This window comes from Protopterus annectens, chromosome 1.part2 (assembly GCF_019279795.1).
Source record: "Protopterus annectens isolate FY-2018-M chromosome 1.part2, PAN1.0, whole genome shotgun sequence".
Lineage (NCBI taxonomy): Eukaryota > Metazoa > Chordata > Ceratodontiformes > Protopteridae > Protopterus > Protopterus annectens.
In genome coordinates, this window is record NC_056727.1 from 879,373,015 (window position 1) to 879,399,337 (window position 26,323).

Genomic DNA, 26,323 nt, shown 5'->3' on the forward strand with positions numbered 1-26,323 from the left:
AGTTGCACTTTTAAAATCAACTCAGAGCTTTTGTTAGATCTTTAAAATGTGTATATCTTTTAGCATGATGAATAAATATGTGCATTAATTTTCCTTTTGTATAATAGTTTAGTATAAGATTACCTGCCATTTTTAGCTTACATATATCGTCCTCTCTTCAGATCCCACTCTCTTCTACTTGTTTAGAGAGTTAGTTATAATAATGTTGAATGAGCAAATAATTTAGGAATATTTAATGGATAATTTATGCTACTATTACATAAATATGTTTACTAGATTATTTAATATTTGTGATTAACGGAAGAGTATTATTAAACTTTTATGTAGTAATGGGGAAATAGTTTTACATGGTAAAATATATAACTAAACTAAAAGTCTCATTATTTTTAATACATATATTAATTATTGGTAAGGAATAGCATTTGGCTACATTTCCGATGAATTTTTAGGTATTGGTAGGTAGAGAGACAGTATAGTAGTTTGTCTATTCAATGGGAAAACTAGGAACTTTGGTATCTGTGGTAAGTTGTGTTTCATTGGTAATATAAACAATTACAGTTGTAGACTTGTTTTCGTTATTTAAAAGTTTATTTATTTATTTTACATTTGTTAACAGGGAAGTCCGACTTGGAACGTAGCCAATTTTCAGCAGAGGTCCAGGGTGAAATGCTCCACACATCTCTGAATGTGGGAGGAAACTGCAGCACCCAGAGGAAACCCACACGAATGCAGGGAAAACATGCAGACTCCGCACAGAAGGCACTCCAGCCGAGAATCAAACAGGAGAACTCTTGCTGTGTGGTGACAACGCTACCACTGCCCATCCAGTTCAGTAGTTTAGTTTGTAGAAAGAATTCAAAAACAATGTGGAATGTTAAGACAGTGTTGGAGGAATCCATTACAGTCTTATATACAATTAAATGAATATGATGAATAAATGAGTCATTATATTCTTTAAATGGAATCTTTTTAAATACATACCATGGACAGCTTTAATCTATTGTTTATTAATGTAAAGTTAAATAATGGCAACAAAAGGAAATCATTATAGAGCCATCTAAAACTAAACAGAGGAGACATTCTTGCAAGAAACTCACTTGAAAGATAAAGATATGCAATATTTAGATAACTTAGGTTACGAAATGTTATCTGCTTCTTTTATCAAAAAGAGGAGAGGAACTGCAGTACATTGGAGAAAGTCTACTGTAATGCCCAAGGCCATGGAATCCACTAATGATCTCAAAGGAAAGCATACATTTGTAATATTTAAATACAATGGCAAACTCTATAAACTAGCTAATATTTACTGGATCCTGAGAATATGTTCAAGAGAGGCTAAAGATCACTTAAATGTACTACAAAGTCATTGGAAGGGTAGTTTAATTTTAGCAGGGCATTTTAACGGCATATCTGGTACACAAGATACAAGTGAACAAAAGAAAGCTAAAACCCTAGCATCAGCTAAAGCACTAAACAGACAAATTAGTAATAATAATTTTGTTGATTTAATAGTAAAAGCAGATTTATGCTTCTACAGATTTACTTAATAAAAGTGAATTATTTTAAAACTACTCTTTGCCCTTTATCTGATCATAATGCACTAAGTACTAATATATTAATGGATGCAAGGAAATTTCAAAATTTCAGTATATATGATAAAATTAAAAGAACTTTAGTTACCTTAAGGAACAAATTGAGATGTTTTTATCTTTGAATAATAATGGTCAGGTTAGTAAAGTCATACTATGGGAGTCCTTAAAATGCATATTAAAGACTGAATGGAAAGATAGGCTAGTAATAAAATGAAAGAGCGGGATAAAGAGTTGTTAAAAATATAAGATGAAATACAAAACGCAAAGTATGAACAACAAAGAAATTACATAATACTGAAGTCATTAAAAATTAACGACAAAATACCATACAGCTTCACTGCATAAGGTGGAGATAGCTTTAGAAAAAAGAAAATTGCACAGTTATGTGATGACTTCAAAGAAATCAACACAGATTTGATAACACAAGTAAGATTTTAAGTAAAAAGGCACATAGCAATAATATTCAAAGCCTTCACATAATAAACTTACTTCAGACACAGAGGAAATGCTTAATATTTAAAAAAAATCAATGAGAATTTTAATAAAGATAAAAATAATAATCCTGATGATTACTAAATTGACAAGTATTTAAAGAAAAAAAAATTACAAAGAAATTTAATGACCAACAAATATTTCTGTTGAATGAGCCTGTTACCCAATAGAAGTTAAAGAAGCTTTAAAAAAGGGGAACATGGTAAAGCTCCAGAGTTAGATGGTTTAAGTATGGCATTATATAGTCTGCTTCCATTAAATATTTTAGAACTGCTGAGTGACATTTTCGGGATAATTCAGAGTGCCGAAATAATTGCTCCTTCATGGAAATTGTCTGTAATCTCATCTGCACTTAAACAAGGAAAGGATAATACGTTAGCTTCCTTATACAGACCTATTTCATTATTAAATTTACACTATAAAATACCTACTTCCATCTTCACTAAAGAAGAAGAGATACAGTAAAATTAAATAATAAAGCTCAAACAGAATTTTAGTCCACAGATTAACATAAGACAATATCAAGAGGATAGTAATTATCTTAGATTTAGCAAAAGGCATGAAGAAAATTGGTGCCAATTAGCTTAGATATCAAGAGAGCTTTTGAGTCTATAGATTGGAACTACTTGTTTAAAACTTTAGAAGCACTAGCATTTCCAAAACAATTATTATTAAAATAACTATATAGACTCCAAAGCATATCTTAAAATTGGACTTTATATTTCTCAAGGATTCTCTTTAAAGAAAGACACAAAGCAATTGTTTCCCTTGTCCCCTCTACTATTTGCACTCATTATCAAAACCCTACCCAACAGTATAAGAAGCAATGAAAAAATAATGGATTCTCAATTAACAAAGATTATCAATCTAAAATACAACTTTTTGCAGATGACATTTTACTAACTATGGGAGATTTAAATTACTCAACTGAAGAAATAGATGAGGAGATTAAAAGTTTCAAGAAGTATCATTGATGAAATTTAATAATAATAAAACTTTAGTGTTAAGTCAATTACAAGAGAAGTTAATAGATAAATATAAGTGGGAAGGAAAGAACTAAAATATTTAGGAATAAAAATCTATCAAGATGCGAGTACCATTATTAATAATAATTTTGAAAAAATGTTACTTCTTATTATAAAACGGAATGAACTTTTTTTTTTTTTACTTTTCAGGCTAGGTTAGTGCTTATTAAAATTATTATATTACTCAAGATTATATGCTTTACTACTTGACAAAACATGTTTACAGAAAATGGAAAAATATTAAATTCAGTCTTATGATAGCCTAAAAAGCTGAAAATTGCTTATAGAAATCATATAAGATTATGGGGGTATGATGGTATTAGCATCCCAGATGTAGAATCTTATTCTGTTGCTGCAAATTTTAACTCTATTGTATTCTAAACAGACTCAACTTACACTAGTCAATGGAAAACCATTCAGAAGCAGATTTTACTAAATTCTTTTAAGTTTATCAAATATAATAAATTAGAAATATGCAACAATTATTCCATCTGGTTAATAAAATTTACCTTAGAAGGAAATTCATTTCAATCTTTAGACTCTGTATACATGAAATCAAATCTTAGAGTTAAGAAATATGTTTTTAAAACTCCATTAATATCAAATGGAAATGCTTGTGCTTTCCCAATGCACACACCTCTAGATTTATGGAAACTCAGGACAATGTTAAAATGAATTTACTAAAAAGAATAGATTAATATTATGGTTGATTTCTTTGAAAAGGGAAAAGCTAAGTTGCTAGAATATTTAGTGAAAGACTAAGTTGGGTGAATCTGTTAACCAGTTATTATCCGTCAGTAGGAAGTTAAATGAATTTGAAGATAATAATGGTGAAGAGGAACAGAACATTATTCCCCCATTATATGAATACATGAAGTTATCATCACAGGTAAATTGACCTACAAAGCAGGCTTGTCCAAGTTATACAAGTTAACTATAAATAATAATTTTGAAACAAAATTCTGAAACTTTTTAGATAGTAGTGGACTGAGTAACTCAACAAATGGCAAGAATAAAACTTTGTTACTTAAATCAGTTAGTCAAACTTCAAATTTATACTGGGAAGTTTTTATTAGGAAATATAAACAGACTGTCTTCTACTCTATAAAATCTCTAAATCTGGTAAAATGTCTTTTTCAGTCTGTTGAAGATGTAAAGATATAAAAGCTTACTGGACACACGTGTTGATGGATTATGAAAAATTAGATATATAGTGGGAAGAGATAAGTATGTTTAATGGGTTATGGTCTGATAATTGCTCTTTAACTACATCAATAACACTAATGAATGCTCAACTTCCTTTATCGGTAAAAGCCAAACAGCAAAAGTTGTTCTGGAGTCTCCTGGCAGTAGCTAGAAAAGTGATTACAAAAAAACTGGAAACTGAATCCAGTTCCTAAATTCAAAGAAGCTTTAAATTTAACAGTAATACTATGTAAAACTGAAAAAAAGATGATCAGAATATCTACAAATCACACTAAGACTCTTAGTGGTTGGGATAGCCTTGAAATGTTGCTACTGAAATACCAAGACTCTTAATGTGTTAAATGTTTAATATTACCTTGATGATTCAATGTATTCCTAACACTGTATAACAATATGTGATGTTGAATTACTTGCTTTCTACACACACACACACACACACACATATATATATATATATATATATATATATACACACACACACACACACACACACACACACACACACACACACACACAGAGGGTTAAGAGCCTCAGCTAAGTCCAATAAATTTCCCTATCTTGAGTAACACAGACATGGGAAGAAAAAGGTTTAACCTCCTTACAGAAGTAGACCAACTCATGAAATGGACATCACCCCTAAGAACCGGCATCTTACTCCAGGCAGACTTCCCTGCTCCTTTCTCTGAGACTGACAGGAGTGATTCTCCCATGCTTGTAAAGGACATACCAACAGCCACAGATGACATGTCTATCATCCAAGGTGGCCAAAGGGACTACACCTGAGGAACCCAAGAAAGAAGATGAGTTGTCTGAGGAACCTGAAATGGCCACTGTAATGTCACCCATCAGCAGTTGAAGCAAGGAAGCAGCCTGCTGAACTGGCAAAGGCCATCTTGAAATTTTCCTTTCTTTGTTTCTGGAGGAAAGAAGAAATGAGGAACCAGTAACCTGTTCCATGGATAAGCCGAGAAAGACACTTGAAACGCAGCAAGTGATGTCAGCAATAGTTGGTAAAATGTAAATGACCAACACAAAACACACTTGCCCCACCCCTACAATAATTCATAAAATTACTATCAATAAAAATTAGAGCAACTTTGAATACAACAAAATTTTACAAAAAAAAAAAAACCCAGCAAATAGAACACTGTTTCAAACTGACAGAAATTAAAACCTAGAAAAAAATAAACAGTTCTTTCAAATAAAAAGTACTGTTTTAGTCATAAAAATATACATGGAAAGTTTCTTCTTCTTCTAAAGGGAACTTATTTACCCAGCAATGGAAAAATGCTAGCTTATCACCAATCCTCAAAAGCCCACAAGACAAGCAAGCACTCCTTGGTAGCAGGAAATCTCCTAAGGCCTTGGCACACAGACCATTAATTTTCTGCTCGTCTAGGTTGTGCTTTGAATGGTCTGGTTGTGTGGTAGATGCCCTTAAGTTTTGTAAGTTGGCTGGCTGTTATACTGCAGGCAGGATATAACCCACATAAGCTGACGCTACTGTGGCAGTGATCTAATGATGAGCATAAAATACATTCTTCAAACTACTCCAAGACCTCAGACTTGTACTTAAAATTAACTGATCTGGTCACTTCAATGGCAAAAAAGAACAGGAGTGGAAATGCTCCTTTCCTACATCGAGGTTCAAAAGACTAAAGCAAAACACTGCAGCCATGCACCCCAAGGGATGCAAAGAGCAATGAAAAGATCTCGTGGGGGGAACTGAAATCTGCCTGTGAAATTTTCCCAGTCATCTCCTGTCACAATAACCCTTTATGATGAGAATATTATTTTCTCAAGCTGCCATAAAGTTTACTGTCTCCATCTTAGGGTACGGCACAATCAACAACAGTGTCTTACTAGTCTTAGTAGCTCACATATCAACCAGTTCTAAACATCTGAAAAGCAGACTTGTCCAGATCAACACATTCTGTACATGCCCTTTAAAGCCTACCAATCTATAAATGCTGGAGAGAGTACAGTTTTGCAAAATGAAGGGGGATGAAGGAAGATAATCAATAAATGTACGGCAGGACTTTCATTTCAGATACTTGGAATCACCCTACTCAAAATGTTCTGTCCATAGCTGGAAATTAACACTAAAAGATACCTTTGCAGAAGTTTAATATCTTCAGCCTTACTTCATCCACATTACCATCACTAAATTTCAAAGGGAAGGCAGCATAGAGGAATAAAGCCCTGACTACAACCTAAGCAACGAGAATTTGAGCAGTAACTTTTCAGGGGAAGGGTGTGGAACTGCCCAGGGTGCATGTTCCCAAGACTGAATCACTACTGAAGACTGGAAACCACAGAAGTAAGCTAACTGGGGGAATGAGGGGCTCTCCTGAGGGGTTATCTCATTCCAGGAAGAAAGCAATGTGTTTTTACTGATTCCAACTGCATACCAGACCTTGGGTGTGTTACTGGAAATATGCACTATGGGGTAAGGGCCATGCAGGGGAGAAAAAAAAGCAAAAAACTCCTGATGGCTGCCTAAATGATGGCCTCATCTTGCTCAGCTCTTGCCCCAGCATATGGTGGGAAAGAACAGATGACTGAAAGTGGATCTGATAATCAGCAGGCAACTGGGGGAAAAAAGCTTTAAAAAACTCTAGACTGCTAATATCCTGCTATCTTTGAATTATATAGTCCACCACATAAGCACTAAAAATTTACCCAGCCATTTTCTACACAGGACTTTGACAGACAGCTCTTTTAATTTTTTTCTTATTTTATTAATATTAGCCTCTCTGCTTAGTGAGAAAGTCAGAATAAAATCAGGCTAAGTGGTCTTTAATGCAAGTAAAGCATACAGACAGTCTGCTGTAAGCAATACATTTTAATACTGTCTTGCGCACTACTAAAAATAAATTCAGAATGAAATATATTAACAAAACAAATTACAGCGATGATCTACATCATCATCTGATAGAAACAATCATTTCACAAGTCTTTCCAGAAGACAAAAATGCATTTATGACATTAAATTAAGTCTGAGAATGTCCATTGATACCTAGAAAAAGGAATAACAAGCCAAAATGCATAATAATTGCGAAACATGAAATATAAACAAATAATATACAATTAATAGGAAAAGACCAACACACTAAACAGCAAATAAACTATAAAAGAGTAGCCTTACATTAACTAAAATGTCTTTTATCCATACCAGATGTATATGGAAAATGAAAGACTTAAAAGTGCTCAAATGAAGAAAAAGCATGGCACTCAATGAAGCTGCTTTAAAAACTGAATTTCTCTGCCAGTGCTGCCATTCATCAGTCATTGCTGTCATGCAGCAATCCTTGGGGCCATGTGTTGTAAATGTACAAATTACCAAACTTGGGTAATGGTCTATACTCAAATACTCAAACCAGACAGATGTCAGGGAGATGGCACAACTGACCAGAAAAAGGGGAAAAAATGGGAATACTTTCATCTTTCCTCTTGACAGGAAGGAATGACAAGACAGCATGGCAAGATCAACTTTTGCTATCTGCATATAGATTTCACCTTCATTTACGGCAGAACTCCATCTGCGAGAGTCAAACAGAAGACACCTGTAGCTGCAGAATTTTGAAAGTACTTTTAATGCATTCAAAAAAAAAAAGAATTGGATATGACAGTGTGGTCGATGTTTGGGGGCACAAGAAACAAAAGTGAAAGAAAAAACCCAACCAATAAAAGAGAGTCTTCTTTAAATTTTACTGAAAGTCTCTTAAGCAAATCTGACAACAATACAATCTCGAACAGCAGAAAACAGTAATGATCTCTTAACAAAAAGTAATATTCCATAAATTTTACTTTTAACATTTTGCAGGTATAACATATCATACCAATAAAGATCTAAACTTGCAAGATTATCTAACTGATCATATATACTTAACAGAACAGGAGATTCCTGGTGTGAATGATCTGAATTATTCCAACAAAGAAAATAAAACAACTACCTAAAACCTAAAACATACTGAGCACAATTTTAGACTAAAAAACGTACATCACAACACTGAATCAAGGATCTGTTAATCAACAGAGATACCTAAAGTGTCAATATGCCCACAACATTAAGAATGTCAAATGACTATAACATTTTATCTTCTTGGTGGAGTACTGAGACATGAAGCACAGCCTTCAAAATATGGAGCTGAACCACTGACATTAAAACAACTCACATGAAGTTACATGAAAGTGTTTAAAGTTTTGAAGTTTTATATATGACTTACATGCAAACTAATACTTCTTAAACATAAATAAATAGCCTAGATTAACACAGTCTTATTCCATACCTGATAAGCTACTACACAGTTATAACTGCAGAAGTTGCGAATACTCCCATCTGACATAGCAAGGTGATACTGAGGTACGGATGAAGATTTACAGCTATTACATTGAACTTGAACACCTGATGAGAAACAAAATAATTAAACCTATACAAAAATATAAAATGATGCATTCCATGAGCCTAAACTCAAATCTACCAGACTACTACCTACATTAAAATGTTTATATTCAAGAATCCTGTGCTAATGTAGATAACAATAAACGCAAACTCTACAAATATCCTGAATGAGGTTTAATGCAAGGAAAATATCCAAAGCAAATATAAAATCAAGAAGTGCTAACAAATGTCTTTCTAAAATAACAAAGTCTTGTTAACAGTATATCAGTTCTACCTTTACTAAAGAGTTAAAAACTCAGTTCCTTTACATACAAAAATTTTACTTAAAATGACATGAAAACAGAAATGACTTCTGCAGCCATTATGTTTATCGGGTAGGAAATGGGAACAAACAAACTAAACATATAAGTACTGCACAGAACTCTAATGACTTCAAGAAGCCTTTGGAGTACTTTAAACGGATCACACATCAAATAACTTAAAAAGTGGTGCGGAAACAAATGTTACCTGAAGAGGTGATCGACTGAACTCGGTAAGCTGAAAGACAGTTCACTGAACAAAACAGTTCTGTCTTCCCCAAGTTGTTTGTGTTCTCTACCATCTCAGCAGAAGATCTCAATGATTTACATAAAGTGCAGGGAGTAATTTTTGCTGACTTCTGTTTGGAGAAGAAGAGTGCATACCATTAAAACATATAAGGCTACAGAGGGGAAAAAAGTTAACTTTTCCTACTGAAAAACAGAATACCACAGGAAACTATCCTGAGTTCTGAATTATTTTGTAAGCGAGACTTACTAAAAAAAAAAAAAAGAAAAAAAGAAAAATGAAGCTTACTAAAAGTTACAAATCTTAACAGCAATGTTTTCCACTGAGTAACATTCTTTGGTCACAGACCCAGGTGCCACAAGTCCTAAGATCAAATATGAGGAGGAATCATTTTGGTGGCACTTGTTCCACACATAACGAGCTTTCTAAGTTGCTTCCACCCATCATCAGCAACCAAAGCTATTTAATATACTATGTGAACACTCCCTCCCTAACTCTACAATCCTTCTGCCCCTAAAAATATCAAAACAGTAAAATGTAAAAGACACACACATGACAAAATACAAAGAATTCTAACACTCATAGATTTTCTAAACAGAAACAACCAAGAAACTCTAATAGTAGCTTTGGAAATAGAAAAAGCCTTTGATTCATTGAGCTGGGATTTTCTTTTTATGGCTTTAGAATTGTTTGAATTTCCTACTAATTTTATTATGCTAATAAAGAATATTTATAAAAACAATTTGGCTTATGTAAAACTTGGGCCATTTACCTCGAAGGCTATTGAAATAACCAAAGGTACAAAGCAGGGATGCCCGATGTCTCCCATCCTGTTTGCCTTAGGAATTGAATTATTTGCCTCATTAGTATGCCACAACTTTAATATATCAGGCATAGATGTATATGGTCAACTCAATTCAAAAACTATGTTATTTGCTGATGATGTTTTACTCACATTATCTGCCTGGGAGAAATCAGGACAAAAAAATAGATGAAATAGTAGAAAGGTTTTATCATATTTCCAGCCTCAGATTTAACAAGGGAAAATCTAATTATATACATTTGAATAAAAAGAGAGAATTTACCTTAACTACAAATTGTGTGATAGGAAAACAAGTTCCCATAATAAAATATTTAGGAATAACAAAAACACTATGTGATAATTTGGAATCTATGTTAGCCACAATTTATAGCAACATAATTAACAAAATAAAAATGTTAATCGTAACCTGGAATATAATGTTCTTGAGATTTGAAGACAGATTACAAATAATAAAAATGACAATACTTCCAAAAATTAATTACATTGCACACACTATTCCTATAGTACCTAACAGGAAAATCTTGAAATAAATACATAAAATTCTATTAAACTTTCTTTGGTATCCAAAAAGAAATAGAATAGCCTATACACATCATATTAGATCTTAGGAAATGGGTGGAATTAAACTTCCAGCTCTAGAATCATAAATAAAAGCTTCCATATTAAAAACTATCATTAATTGGATAGATCCTAATTAATCTTCGACATGGAAAACATTGCACACTATTATTTTTCTAAATGAAAATAAAATAATTAAATTTTGTATATTAAGTGAACAAAATAATAGGATGTGGCATATACTGACTGTAAATATTCAATATAATATAACAAAACCAACAAACTTAAATTATACAAATAATATTTACATTTTATTCTGAAGTTTTATATATATATATATTAACATGGAAATTAAGATTTTGCTAGACTTGATAATACCCTTTAGCTCTACAAAGAATTTCTTCAATAAAATTCATAATGTTATCTTTAACTAGATGGGAGGGGAAAAACTTCACTTGTTGGCAACATTGTACAGAGAATCAAGTAGTATTAGACATTCAACAAATTCAGAATAAATATGACATTCCATCAACAGACTGGTTGATACTACAAAGCATATTATCATATGTTAAGGATCTTAATAGTAAAATTATTAATTATCCTTATAAAACTAGTCTAAATTTGATAAGTCTAATATCTGAAGATATTTACGACAATTATAATTGGACAAATTTAATTTCAAAATTATACAAAATATTGATAACATATAAAACTAATCCTAATGTAAGATATTGGAATTTCATACAAAATGATGTCACACTAATCTATCAATGGGGAGTAAAACAAATCTTTTATGTACTGTTAACTTAACATTTAATTTACAAGTATGGAAAATATTTACATGGAAATATATTCACAGTGCATTTATTACACCTGATAAACTAGCCAAATTCAATTCACTTGATAAATCCATTTGTTGGAGATGTTCTTTAAACTGTAAAGCTGATTGGTCTCATATATTTTTTGACTGTATTATTATAAAAAAAATTCTGGGAAGAAATTACTATTTTTCTTGAAGCTATATTCACAAAAACCTTTATTTTAAGCAAATTTTTAGTCCACTTAAATGCTAATGACACTATTGGAATGAATAAAAAAGATCTATACCTACTTTGGCCCATACTAGCTGTGGCAAGGAAATGTATAACTAGAAAGTGGAAGTCTTCACAAGAACCTACTCTGGAAGAATTCTTGAGATTGATGGAAGAAATAGCGACATTAGAAATCAAGGTGAAGGAATCGAGAATTTCATCTCAAACATGGATAAACATTCCTTAGGAAAAAAATTTAACTCTTATTGAGACATTAAAAATGAACCCTAAATAATTAATGTGTAACTTTATACTTTATTAATTGAATATTATAAATTTTTGTTACTAATTTCATATATTTTATTACTTTTTTTCCCTCCTTGGTTCAGGTCAATTGTACATAGTGTATATAAAGGTTTATAACACTTGTTTATTGATGATTGTATTGTTAAACATTATATTAATTGGAAAATAAAAAAAATATTTGGAAAAAAAACAGTAAAATGTAACATGTCTGAAATATAGCATGCACAGTATATAAAACATAATACAGGTAAAAGAGCAGACTACTGTATCCAGTATTCAACATTATTCTGAGTGGACATTTGAGAAAAACAACATAATGGGGGTACAGGATCAAAATCAGGGACACACACACTGCCTTAATATACTTAATAAAAGTTAGTAGAATGGCAAGTTGTGCATTAGCATGCTTTTGACTGAAGACTGTTAATCCTGACACTCAAATGTCTATCATTATTTAGTAACTGTAATCTTCAATGATTTGTCAGAATACTGTGCATTAAAAAAGGTCAAAACCTGAGGCAAAACCAGGGAGAGCTGAACGCTTTATCCCCCCCCCCACACACACACACACAAAAAGGAAGATGCTGGCAGTAGCAGGCTGAGTGCCAATAAGCAAACAAAACACACCTCCTCCAGCACACGTGCCTCTGCACAGGTATGCTGACTTCTTTCATTTTGCTTTTAATCAGGTAGTCTTCAGTAACCAGCTGAAGCCTGACACAACATGCAGCAACTTACTAAAACACTCTGAACAACATTTCTGACATACTCAAGAGCCCTTCCATTTGGTGGAGTAAGCATATATTGGTCTGATGTTGGGATGTTTTGCTGATTTTTTTTTTTTTTTTTTTTGCATCAGATGTCCTTGGAACAAATCAAATGTCAAAAACCCGGCTATTATTTTTAAATAATAGCCAACTTTCTGAATTTAAATTAGCACAACTTCTTTTCTTTTTGTTTTTTAACTGGGTGGAGTGGGGGCTGCAGTCCTGACCTGTAGCTTTCCCTGAATCTGCACATCCTCAAAAGAATGAATGAATGAATTAATTAATTAATTACAAGGGCCTAAGCAGCTCAATTACAATGGACATTCATAAGGCTCATCAAGAGTAACAGACTGGGGAACAGCCAAGACAAATGAGAATTCTTCTCTCTAAAGATTACTTCTAATTTGTTCTGTATATCATCATCTACATAAGCCAAGACACCATACACTCTACAAAGAACCTGAAGGAGGAGTAGGGGGAGATTGGAGGCTTGTTTTTCTTTTTACAGCAGCAGCCCTTTAAAAACATATTTAAAAGAGATGCCAAAGCTTTGAATAGCCTTTTGCAGTGGAAAAAAACATTCCAGGTTACTTAACTATGATCTTCCGGTAACTGCGCATCCTGACCACATCAGCAGGGGAAAAAATCAAAGTGAAGGAGGAAGAGAACAGGGAGTCCTACATCAGATGTCTGGAAAAAGATATGTGAAGCAGTTTTTTTTCATGCATTTTGAAAGTTCCAGCAGGCAAAATCTTGAAAAAAACTGTAGATAACATGAACAGAATACAAAAATACACATCAATAGACACACACACACACACACACACTGAAGTATTATATACAAATTTGGTACAAAAAGGTAAAATATGCTGACCAATAATAACCAGAAGCAGTTGCTACTTGTCTAAGACACAAAACAGATTTCTATCATAAATATAAAATAAATACTGAATATTAAATATAATGACCTTCAATATTACTCCATGTGAAATAATTAAAATCAAACTATTTAAGCCTTTCTTTTAATTTTATTTTTAACATATTAAATTCACATATATTGAGTAATGTTTGCTCTAAAATTACAGAAACTGCTCAACTCCCACTCCTCCTCCTTAATATTATTCTGCCTATATTGCTCCAACATGTTCCATGTATTTCAATGTAGCTTGCTTCTTCCCTTTTATATAGATCCCACCTCTGATTCTTTTATCTCATATACACAATTCAATACTTCAGTTATGGTTTAGATTCTGATTTCTATTTTCTTATAATTGCTTTTTGGCAGCCGATAGTATTAAACATAGCAAACCCTTATCAAACATCTAGGCAATTCAGATCTTGTATTCCAAGAAGCTTTCCTTAGTTCTAATCACTTGCTTTCCAAGATTTCTGACAAATATTATTTATAGGGACTTTTTTTAATCTGCTAATTTCTCCAGTAAATTATAGGCCTCTCTTGCCTATTTTCTATGCCCTACTTGCAGTCATCTCTATTGTTAAAATTTCCTTTCTTCTCACAAAATAAGAGATTCACAAATTCAAGGCTATAATTGCTATGATAAACCAGAAAAGCTGACCTTATTTGCAGATGACACTTTTCTGTATTTAATAAAACCAGAAAAGGATATTGCAGTGTTGTAGAAGACATTCCAGTCAGTTTATTTTCTGGATATAAAACTAATGAATATAAAACAAAGACCCAGGCATGAAATGGTACAGCAACACCTATATTTATGGGGTAATGATAATACAAAGTATTCAGTGTATGGATTAAAAAAAGATTTTGTTATGGCAGCCAAGTATATGCGAGAAGAGACTACACAAAAGATAATGGAAAAACTGACGGACTGTAAGCTCCTAATTATGGATGTGGCTAGCAGGATACAAACAATGAAGATGTTTTTAGTCCCTTTAATTTTATATACAGGTAAGGCATAAGACAGTAATGAATAAAGAGCTGAAGGAATTTGCGAGAGGAAGAGAGCAAGAATTAAAAGGAATAAGTTGATTCCCTCCATAGAACAAGGTGGTTTAGAAATTATCTGAAGGGATACTTTAGAGTGATGTAGTTAAAGCTCATGTGTATGTGTGTGTGTGTGTGTGTGTATGTGTATGCGTATATATATATATATATATATATATATATATATATATATAGAGAGAGAGAGAGAGAGAGATATGGATATATATATATATATATATATATATATATGTGTGTGTGTGTGTGTGTGTGTGAGTGTATATATACACATATAACTATAAAGACATATAGATACAGATAGATATAAATATATATACATATAATACAAGCAGAAGGTTAAAAATCAAAGTGGAAGAGGCTGATGATGATGATGAAATGGGGGGGGTAGTATTGAGAAATAAAGAGTGAGTAGGATTCTGGATGCAAGTCAATAAGTAGAACATGAATACACTGTTCTTTATGGTTGTTAAAGAAGCAGACAAGAACTATACCAACATAGAAATGCAGAAAGGAGATTTTGCCAATAGGGAAGGCTACAAGTAAAGGTATATAAAATAGGCAAGAGGGAGCTGGAATAAATTAGCAAAGGAACCAATACACTTGGGAGCAAATAGCTAAGGAGGTAAAGTTAACTGATTGGTATGAGGTCAAGTATAAGTCTGGACTGCGGGTTAGAGACTGCTTTCCATACCAAGAACCAACAACAAAATACAGGTAAGGAGTAAGGGACAAGAGAATGCTACGTGAAAGACCAGCTATGGTAGTGCTCTTAGTTGAGTCTAAAATAGAAGCAGCTGTTAAAACGGGACAATTAGTTAGGCATATAAAATATTATGATAAGAATCAATCAGAGTTTAGAAAAGATTCTGATGAAAGACTGGAAAGGCAGTTTACAAAGGAAAAATGGAAAGCCATCTGTTTGCCTCCTGAGTATACAACAAAGTCCATCAAGTTTAGGATTTTTGCTTGGAAGTATTTTCACAGATATTTTTATACCGCAAGCAGAAATAAGAACATTTTCTATATAGCAAATGCTGGAGATGTGATAGGCAAGAGAGAGGTAACGGGGAAAACATGCCCTAGGAAGGTAATTAGTTGGTAGGATTCTCTACTACCAATTTTGTCAGAAATCTTGGGGAAGCAAATTGTAACTAAGAAAATTATTCTTTTTAGTTGAGACATAGGTTCTGAATTACCTAAACACAGCAAGTCGTTTACCAAGTTTAATGCCAAGGCTGCCAAAAAGCAAGTGCTAGAATATGGAAATTGAAATCCAAACAACTGTAATTGAACCACTGAATATTGTAAAGGAGATGGGATCCTTAGAAAAGGGAAAAGCAAATCAGAGAAGTAAATGGCATTTGTGGAAACACTATATGCAGAGTAATGGTCAGGAGAAGAAATGAGGTTTAAGGGAAGGCAGGAAATTGAACAATGTATCTAATGTCAAAGTGAATGACTGTAAAGAAACATTTATGGTACATAAAAAGTTACTAGGATTTATTTTTTGTTTTATATTAATGTACGTATACATATATGCCACTGCTATAAAATTGTGATTTAATAAATATGTTTTCAGTGGTTTAATAAAGATGTTTTTAAAACAATGTTCCACAACACAAAAATGTCTTTCTGGACTTATCAAGTTACAAATAATAGCCGCAAAAAAAAGCTATTTTGTCTTAATGCCATACCAGTTACTTCCTTGAATGTGTGAGTTCCTTATTTTCTTTGCTAATGGCTTTAGGTCTAAAGCAAAGAAGAAAGGCGAAAACAGGACACCCTTGCCTGGTTCCTCCTTTCAAATACAGCTTGTCAGAGAGGAACTCTCGCACCTTAACTCTTGTTTCTGACTGTTTACATATCCTCCTAGCTAACCATATTATTCTGTCAGGTAACACAAATACTACCACTGCCCTACTCATCAAATCCCAGTGATTCAATAAGATGCCATCTTTGCCTCAAAACCCATCAACAATACCAGTTTTTTACACTCTGCCTGCCTCTGGATCATCATTGTTATTAATGTTTTAAAATGTTTGCCTCCTCAACATTAAAGCAAGCTCATAAAAATCATGATCATTCATATCTACCCCTTTTTGGCAAGCCCTTTGCCATTACAGACAAACACTTTATAATTATGGCTTAAATTTGAAGTGGATCTATATGAAGCGTGCTCTGAAGGGTCTTTATTCTCTCTGAATAAATCAGCTACCATAGCTTTCTTACAAGATGATAGCACCCCCCCTTAAATGTTAACAAAACCTTCTAGATCTTTGTTGCTTTCTTCCCTCCTAACTGCAAACCTTCCACAGGAACAACATCTGTTCCTGGAGAATTCCCTGTTGATTGATAATATATGAAAATATTTTATAACCTCTTCATATCTTAGTTATTAATTACTGAGCCTCATCTTCTTCTAACCTTGGTAAAGTCAACTCTTCCATAAATATTTCCATCTATGCCTTTTCTTGGTCTTGGTTTCCCTGTTCCTCTGCTTTATACAAATTTTCACATAATTTCTGAACCATCTCCAATATTTCTAAGATCTGCTGAATTTTCTTGTCATAGGCTCCCCAAGTTTGGTAACCACGTTTTCTGCTGTCTGTTGACTAAATCATTGTGCTAAGACATTTTTTGCTACTGAGTTATCAAAATGCTCAACTGCAACCTTTCCAAACTCATGCATATTATCCAAACATTTCCTTATTTTCCCTTTATCACTCTGCAATCAATCCTCCTCCTGTTGTGTGAGGTTCCCCTTCTACAATAATGTAACATTTGTCAACCCCTCTAAATAATTCCTATTACTTTTTTCCCATACCTTTTCCTCCCTTATTTCTACATTTTAAACTCTATTTTTCATTTTAACCCACTCCCCAGGCATTTTTTTGCAAAGAAATGTACATCAAATCATTTTCCTACCCATTCTTAATATTCCTCTTTTTAACAAATAAGTAGGAAATTTCCACCGTCTCACTTAATTTACTGTCCTTCACCTTTAGCTTACTCTTTATTGGTACAAGATCTGAAAAACTTATAGGAAGCATTCAAAAGCATACCCATGTTTGTATGACATGTAATTCCTATCAAGCTTAACGTTACTTTACACAGGGGAATAAGTCATTTCTGTCTGAGCTCCAGACAGTAAATTCACTACTTTCATTCCAAACAGTCTCATACAATCCTTTGGTAATCTACCCTATTTTATTATATTTTCTCGTCTAGGTCACCCTGATACAGCCTCACTATTACAAGTCAGGTTCTATTCCCCAACAATAAACAATATTCCCTGCTGAAAGCTAATTAGTTCTCCTAAAACTCCACAATAGCAATTTTAGTGGAATATAAAGCCATTCTCCCTCCCTGTCGGTAACCCCTTAACACAATCTACAATGGTCTTTCTTTTCTTTTTTTATCTCTATTACCCCCATTTTCATTTGGTCATGATACTCTGCTGAATATCTATTCTATAGTCTTTTCTTTACCAAACCCACATGCTCGTTTCTATCCAATGTGTCACCAAGTAATACTGTTATTTTCATAACATAATTCAATACTCTGTTTTTTCTCTAAATATGCAAATGCCACTGACAATCCATGATAAACAAATGATAAAGCCAGTCATTCTGTTAAAAAGCTATTACTTTCATATATTCTGCATGACAGTTCTTTTGATCATGTTTCCAACTTGCAAACTACATTCACAAATGAATGCTTGGCAGGCTAACATTAAATGCAGTTGTATGCCTTCTCACATTTCTCAGACTTATTTCAATAAAAACACTCAATAAATTAAAATGAATACCTTTTCAAACACCAAGCCCTTTTAACTCACAGTAAACAGAGAACACTATATACACTTTCCAAAAAGGGAAGTTACTCCTACGTACATGGCCAGTTGCCCCAAATATACAGCTACACCCACAGGCTTTACCCATTTTAAAGTTAGGTTTAAGTCTGTATTCCCCTTGCATGATTATTTTCTTTGTCTTATTTCTACTTCCCTCACATATACGACAAATCAAACACCATCTCAGTTAACATATTTTAGAACTTAAAATGTGCACTGGCTATCCTTAAAAAAATAAACTAAATCATGAACTGAACATTTAAATATGAAGGTTGCTAGGGATGCAACTACTTCCAAAGGTATTCGCTTCTCTCTGTATAAACATTCATTTAGACTGAATTGCATGGGAACTTTCTTTTAAATACTAATCCTGTTTCTTATACAAATGCCTCAGAGCACATTTTCCACCATAGGCTTAATTTCTTTCTTTTATACAAGTGATGTATTCAACACCCTTCCTGATAAAAAGTAAAGTCTTTCAAATGACTGAGGCATAACTTGATGGTAAATACTGCACCATCTTACCTTGCAGACATCAGGATGACCGGCTTCTCTTTTTATAACTTTTTTAACTAGGTAGTAAATATCTCATGACATTTCCTGGAAAACATGAAGAACTGCATCTATTTTTTACAAGGCACAACTTTGGGGAAAGCAGCTTGTAGGAAAGTTCATTTAAAGACCATAATGCCAGGATATTAGTCCAAAGCTGTTTTCCTACAATGAGTGGAATTCCACTCCTTCCTTATGTGAATATTTGGTGTAAGATACAGAATGGTGATCACTGGTCATATATAGCTGTAATAACTCCACAACAGTTGAGATAATCAGTTTGTCCAGACTATTAATAAACAACTTGATAGTTCAGCTGTATTCAGAATTTGTTCACAATGCTAAACTGCAGTAGTATTCCCTCAGTATGTCCTACTCGTATGTATCCTAACTTCACTTAATAAACTCCCACACAGTTCAAAAAATGTGTGGTTCAGGTATTAAAGGCAAAGCTTAAAACAGTCAAGGGCAAAAACACATATAAAGAACACTTACTTCTTGAAAATATGTACACACTTGGTAGATAACACAGAAACAGACTGGTTGACAGATAATGAGCTCCAAAGCACTTCAAACAATATAGCCGATTCTGGGCAGTAGGTTTGCCAAATCTGAAATAAAATATGCATTGCATATTTAATCTGGACATTCTGTGAAAATATGGGCAGTGTTGAGCTAAACTAGCTATGATGAAACTAAGTTGCTTTTTTTTTCTTTTACTTGAAGGAGCCGGAGGAAGTCCAGATGAATCTTATTCTCGGGGAGAGTGTGCAAGAAGGCAGACTGTTAGCTGTGCAGGAAAGTACATAGTAAACAACAGAATGAGTGGTTTGTGTCCCGGTAGAGCCTGCAAATAACCAAAGTGTACCTATCTACTTCTGTGCTTAAGAATTCTGAACAAAGCCAAAATGATGCTGGGTAATAAGGCCTCAAATCAGGTAAAAAGTTAGAGCAGCAGGTTTTTCATTAACAAATATTTCTGAACAAACAAAATGAAATTGTAATATCTAGCAGTTAGTTCTGGCTGTAATCCTCAGTGAGTTATCAGAAAAAACAAGAAACATTATGTGATAGAGGGAAAATTATGAAAATATGTGGTGAGTTGAGTGTCATGGGCAGAGGAAAAGCGGGAAGAAGAACCGCAGGCCAAGAAACTTATGTAGCATTCATAAGAAGCCATAAAATAATAAGGGGCAATGACTCAATTCCAGACTGGACCAGTAAGTAAACAATCGCAAGGCAGCAAAACCTGACCTGAGAATGTATGTCACCAGTATCAAATTCGCAGGTTTATAGTTTTTGGATAGTGTTTTACACAGGGTTATTACTTCAGTTGTTCTCCATTGCTGCAGCACAATTCCTCAGTCACCAAAAACTTAAACATAAATATCATAAAAGGTTCTCCAACCATTACAGCTGGCTCTTCTAGTAACCAAAATGGTAATCCATTTGATGACAGCCTTACAACTACTTTTTAACCAAGAAATCAGACTTTCACATATTTTCAGTATACCAAGTTCTTAAACCTAGAGGACAAGGAGGAAGTCCAGATAAATTTTCTCATTCTCAGTAGGAGTGTGCAAGAAGACTTAGTTAGACCCTGGGTGGACCAGTCCGACTTTGAAGCTCAACTGCTGCTGCTGCACTTAAGTACTAATTTAACGAGTACTTACTACAAGTACAAAACAAAAAACAGCTCCAGACACTCAAGAGAGTCGTCCTCCGCTCGTCTGATGCTGTGTGCTGCTGACTGCTGCTACTAATAGTTTAAAATCAAGCCAAGGCAATTCCACACTAACTTCCACTTACAAAAGTATGTAGCAGAAAAAAAGTAAACAGAGTACAGACACACCCCTCGTGCCCTCAGTCGAATTCAGACAGGCTGGCAGTCTGCCTCACAAAGCTGACATCATCATGCATGCCTGTGCATGTGATGACATCAGCAACAACTTTACCCAAATTTGGGAACTGAAGGGGACACTCGAGAATGTGTGGCACCCCACTATTTTGCCCTCAAAACTGGTAAATACTGAGGAATTTGCTATGGTTGAGAGGTATGCTCCAGAAATTTTATTGACTGCCTACAGCTGTAAATTTACTGATTAACTGTTTGCAGCTACAGACTTACTGTCCCCAACTGCAGGCACTTGCTGAGGTGGGGGGGGGGACAGTTAGCCAACTACTAGCTTTACAAATACAAGAAACAGCACTCTTTGAATACTAGAAAACTACCAATTTTCATAGGTAGGTACTAGGCTATCGGCCCAAGAGCCTACGTAAGCCTAGCCAGCAAGGTTCCATAGTTTACGCCACCCAAGAAAGTTATTTTCCTGTGCTACTGTCCAGCAGAGAGACAGAAGTGATCCCTGGGGTGTATTTTCTATTTCCCATCCACTCATCAAGATTTTTCTTGAAGAGTGCTAATGAAGAACTTTGCTTGACATAGATGGGTAGCTTGTTCCAGAGTATAGGAAGTCTCTGAGACAGGAATCTATCCCTCCAGCATGTCCTGTTTATTGTGGCGACAAGGTTTAGGTCCCTAGAGCGTGTAGGTCGGAGGGATTAGGATTTCTTAGGTGCAGCATGTCCAACAGCTCTGGGTTTGACATAGCTTTATATGTTAGCAGAGATCACCTCGGAGTAGGCGATATGCTACGGAGTAAAGCTGGAGTTTTTTGAGGCGGTCAGTGTAGGGCATTTGTTTGAGGCCAGTAATCCTCTTTTGAGGTACTTCTGTGGCCTCTACAGCTGCTGCAGATGTCTTGTAAGGTACATTCCAAACGAGTAGAGGGGAACAATGACCTCTTTTTTCCTGGATGAGAACCCTTTTATGATGAGGTGTGCCATGTAGAAGGACTTCCTGACTACTGTGGCAATGTGATTATCAAAGGAGAGACTACTGTCCACCTGGGTCCCAAGGTCTCATCACGCATTCGGTGTTAAGTAGATTGCCGCCTATGTGGTAGTTCATGGGTACAGAGTTTGTACCAAAGGGGATGACACTGCACTTTTTGGCATTGAGCTTGAGGCCATGGCTCTGACATCAGGCATCTGTCTCAGTGAAGCCCTTCTGTAGGATGACCACATCATTTGGGGACTTGACTATGGCTCCTAGTTTGCAGTCATCTGCGAACGTCGTTAGCCAGAGGCCTTCTGTGTTAGCCTGTAATTCAGAGAAGTAGATACCAAACAGGAGAGGTCCCAGGAAGGAACCCTGCGGTACTCCACTTGTCACTGTTTTGAGGTCAGATTTGGAATCTGCAACTTTTACAGTGTGGGTTCTGTCAGTGAGCCAGTTAGCAACCCATCTTGTGGCGTAGGGATTAATACCTAGTTTAGTGAGTTTAGTGATAATTCCAGAATGGGGGATGGTGTTGAAAGCCTTGGCGAGGTCAAGATAGGCTGTGTGAATCACCTTACCCTCATCCACGGTTTTCGTGACTGCCTCAAAGAAGTCGGTCAGGTTCAGGAGGCATGATCTGCCTTTCACAAACCCGAACTGGGTGGGATCCAGAGTTTTGAGGTTACCAATGTCTATGTTTAGGAGTTCCATGATGATACGTTCCATGGCCTTGCAGACCAGGCTCATCAGGCTAACAGGTCGATAGTTCCCGGGATCAGTGGTGGCTCCCCCTTTCTTTGTTTGGGAAAAGACAATTTCCCTTGTCTGCAGTGTAAATTAATAACAGTGACTTATACTTTCACCTGTAGAAAAACGGGGAAAATATATTTTAATGTACATATAATATGATCAGTAAACCTTCGCATCTACTCCAGCCCACAATCACATTATATTGCTTATATCCAGCCTTTATTTGTTTTTTATTTTTTACAGAATAAACTTTGGAAACATTGCAGTCAAGAAAAAGTATTTTCTTACTTTTAATCACCAACGTAAACAGCAGTCACAGGTAAGACTCCACCCACAGTTTCACACCTAAAATAAAGCTGCATACTATACAGAAATACTTTCCAAAACATGCAGTTTTCTTAAGGAAAATCAACACATTTTATTAAGAACAAAATCTTTTTTTTGCTTTCACTTGTATCTTCAGTCCCATGAATGTCCTTAAAAGCAAATGGCAAAGTAGGGAAAAAAACCTTAGTCCTGACATCAAAATAGAATATTCAACAAACTTCCAGCATGTTTAGCCACTTTTTATAGCAGATGCACACTGTTCATGTCCATACTGCACCATGAGGAAATGTCACTTAATTATTCCAGTTTCCTTTTTTTCATTACTGCTAGTCTTCGCCTTGATCATCTCTATGACACAGCACAGGTCTCTGGTACAACTCCAAAGTACTCCTGATTTTTCTACTTAGTTCCTTATCTGTTGCACAATCATTTCAGTTGAAACAATGGAAAAGGTTTCACTGACAAGTTTACTCTCTCTCTCGGCTTTGTTAATGTCAGAAGAATAAGAAGCACAGCCTCATTCAGTTTCCTCTCTCACTCTTTGCTAGGTAAACTTTTTTATTTCCTCCCTAGCCTATTCTGCAGCCAAAAATGTTTGTGATCCTCCAGGAAAAAATGTTCTATAAATAACTGGATATAGCAACTTGAATCTCACACCTGCATCTCAACATCCCTTGCCTCCACAGGGAAAAAAATTTTCATAAACACTTGGGTATCCCAATTTTTAATTTTACTTTTATTTCCTTTCTGACACAACTTTGTCAAAAGCAGCTTTTTCTGCTGGCATGACTGCATTTTTACTAATACGAGTCTTGGATGTTTTCTAATGAACAAATTTGAAGCATACACATAGTATGTATATCGTTTGAATTAAATCCTGTTGTGTAATACCAGTCCATTTGTTTATCTGGAATACATTCGAAAGGCTGAAGTATAGTTTGGCTGAAATGTTGAATACTGACAAAAAAAAAAAAATGCTGATGCACAGAAATGCCAAATGCACAGGTGGCCGATGATCAGAACAATGAATAATGAATACCCCACTGAGCCATCATATCTGTTTAGTCAAGTGTGTGATAGTTTGCAAATGATTACAGTAAAACAGTAGAGGTATAACTCTCTGGATGAAGGATTCCTGTTGAGAATAAAGTCCACAGCTGCCTGTTAAGGGAAATGCCGTACCTAACAAGATGCCAAAATATTAACCAAACTTACGTGTCCTACGTTACTACTTCAGGTGTTGCTGCAATAGGTTTTGTGTGCTACTACACGTGTGTGTGTGTGTGTGTGTGTGTGTGTATACATACATACATATATATATATATATATATATATATACATACATACATGGCAAAATGAAAATTTACAACTCAGTATGACAGTAGTGGTGCCTGACAAGAATGTTGCACAAAGTTAATAGCCTTGCCTTTACTGATCAAATCATACATTTGCTTAACATTAGGCAGTATGGCAGTGCACAGCAGTGACAGTACTGGTCTAGGAAGGATACCGGAGATTTATCACTCAGTGCAGTCACAAAAAAGGATGCCCAGTTTAGAATGTAGATCAATATATTTACCACTGTGACAAAATGAGTACTGATAAAGCTGGCTAAGGCTTTCGACACAATCATACACTCAGGCCTTACCAATAAACTTAGCAAACTGAATGTGAACCCCTTCGTAAGATGGATTGCTAACTGGCTCACAAAACGGACACACACGGTCAAGGTGGGTGACTCTACATCAACCAGCAGACCTGTTATCAGAGGAGTGCCACAGGGGTCAGTGCTGGGTCCCCTACTGTTTGGTATATACTTCTCAGAAGTTCAGGTCAAAACTAAGGGGTTGTGGCTGACCAAGTTTGCAGACGACTGCAAACTGGGTGCAAACACTGAATACCCAGATGATGTCAATATATTCCAGGAGGGTGTTATGCAGACCAGTGACTGGCATCTTAGTCGCAGTCTCAAACTGAATGCAAAGAAATGCATAATCATTCCCTTCGGGCACAAACAATGTCCCTTCACACTATTAAATCAACAACAACAACGGAGTACCCACAAACTGGTAAGGAACTTGGGTTCACAAGTTGGCTAAGACCTTAACTTCGACCACCATGTGTCTACTGTCGTAAGGAAGGCTTTCTACATAACACACCTGATTAGTACAGACATTGCCTCAAGAGCAAAAGAGGTTATAACCCCTCTATACTCAGCACTAATCCAGCCTATAATTAAGTATAACACCCGGTTCGGCATGTACTGTACAAAGCAACTGCAGCAACTGGACAAACGTCAGAGGTTTCTAACAAAGAAGATCAAGGGACTCTAGCATGTTCCGTATACAGACTGACTAAAGTCCCTGTCACTGTACTCCGTATCATATAGACTTCTTAGGGGAGATTTATGGCTGGCTAGCAGAGCAATCTCAGACCCAAACCTAATCAACTTGCTGCATACCCATAAATCAAACAGAACTAGGGTGACTCGTGCCAAGAACCTAAATATGGCCTGCGTCTTAAATATGACATGCTGGAGGGACAGATGCATCTCCCAGCAACTGCAGAGTCTTTGGAATAGGCTACCTAGTCATGTAAAACAGAGCACCTCTATGACACTGTATAAAAGGAACCTGGACAAGTGGATGGGGCACCATAAATTCTCAATGGGAATAGCATCCACAACCTTCCTGGACATGGGCAGTCAATACTAAATGCAATCTTGGGTATTAACATTTCTGTGGTATTGCACATTGGGTTGAAATGACCTCTGGGTCAATAGCCTGGTAATCTCCTAAGATCCTAAGGGATACTCCATGTCAAGTGTAGGATGACATAATACTGTCCACTTCATTGGAAACAAGCACATTTACGCCATCCCAAAGAGCTATGTTTTAAGCTGTAAGCAATGGCCACAAAAATAAATTATTTGATGAGGGAGGGGAAGAGTTAACCAGTTTAACAAATTATGCTGAAGAGCTTCCCACAATATATGGATATTTTCTGCAGAGAACATTAACTGATAGTGGAACATCCTTAAGAGTGGCTGTGTTGTCCACTGAGCAAAACTTAGTAGGTATAACTTACTCTACCATCTGGCTCATGGATAATCCATTTCAATCTAAGGAACTTATGCTGTCAACTTTACAGCATACATGCTTTCATAAAGTGTGGTGCCTTCAGTAAATGTATTCCTCTTGTGTTGTGTACTGCCTGAGGTCTCCTAATTCTTTACAGTCTTACAACCTAATGCAGTAGAGACAATAA

The 26,323-nt window shown here is 35.1% G+C and overlaps 1 protein-coding gene across 9 annotated transcripts in view; it reads right to left on the reverse strand.

Annotated features, from left to right (window-relative positions):
- ZMYM4 (zinc finger MYM-type containing 4) overlaps window positions 1-26,323 on the reverse strand; it is a 3,261,850-nt gene that overhangs the window by 1,641,479 nt on the left and 1,594,048 nt on the right. For 7 of the 9 annotated variants that reach the window (XM_044059341.1, XM_044059348.1, XM_044059324.1 and 4 more), the window contains 2 exons: window positions 9,228-9,378; window positions 8,608-8,723 (listed from right to left, as the gene is read on the reverse strand). The exons of the other annotated variants lie outside the window; for them this stretch is intronic. In XM_044059341.1, the coding sequence (XP_043915276.1) occupies window positions 8,608-8,723; window positions 9,228-9,378 (267 nt within the window). The remainder of the gene's footprint in view (window positions 1-8,607; window positions 8,724-9,227; window positions 9,379-26,323) is intronic. 9 annotated transcript variants of the gene reach the window in all.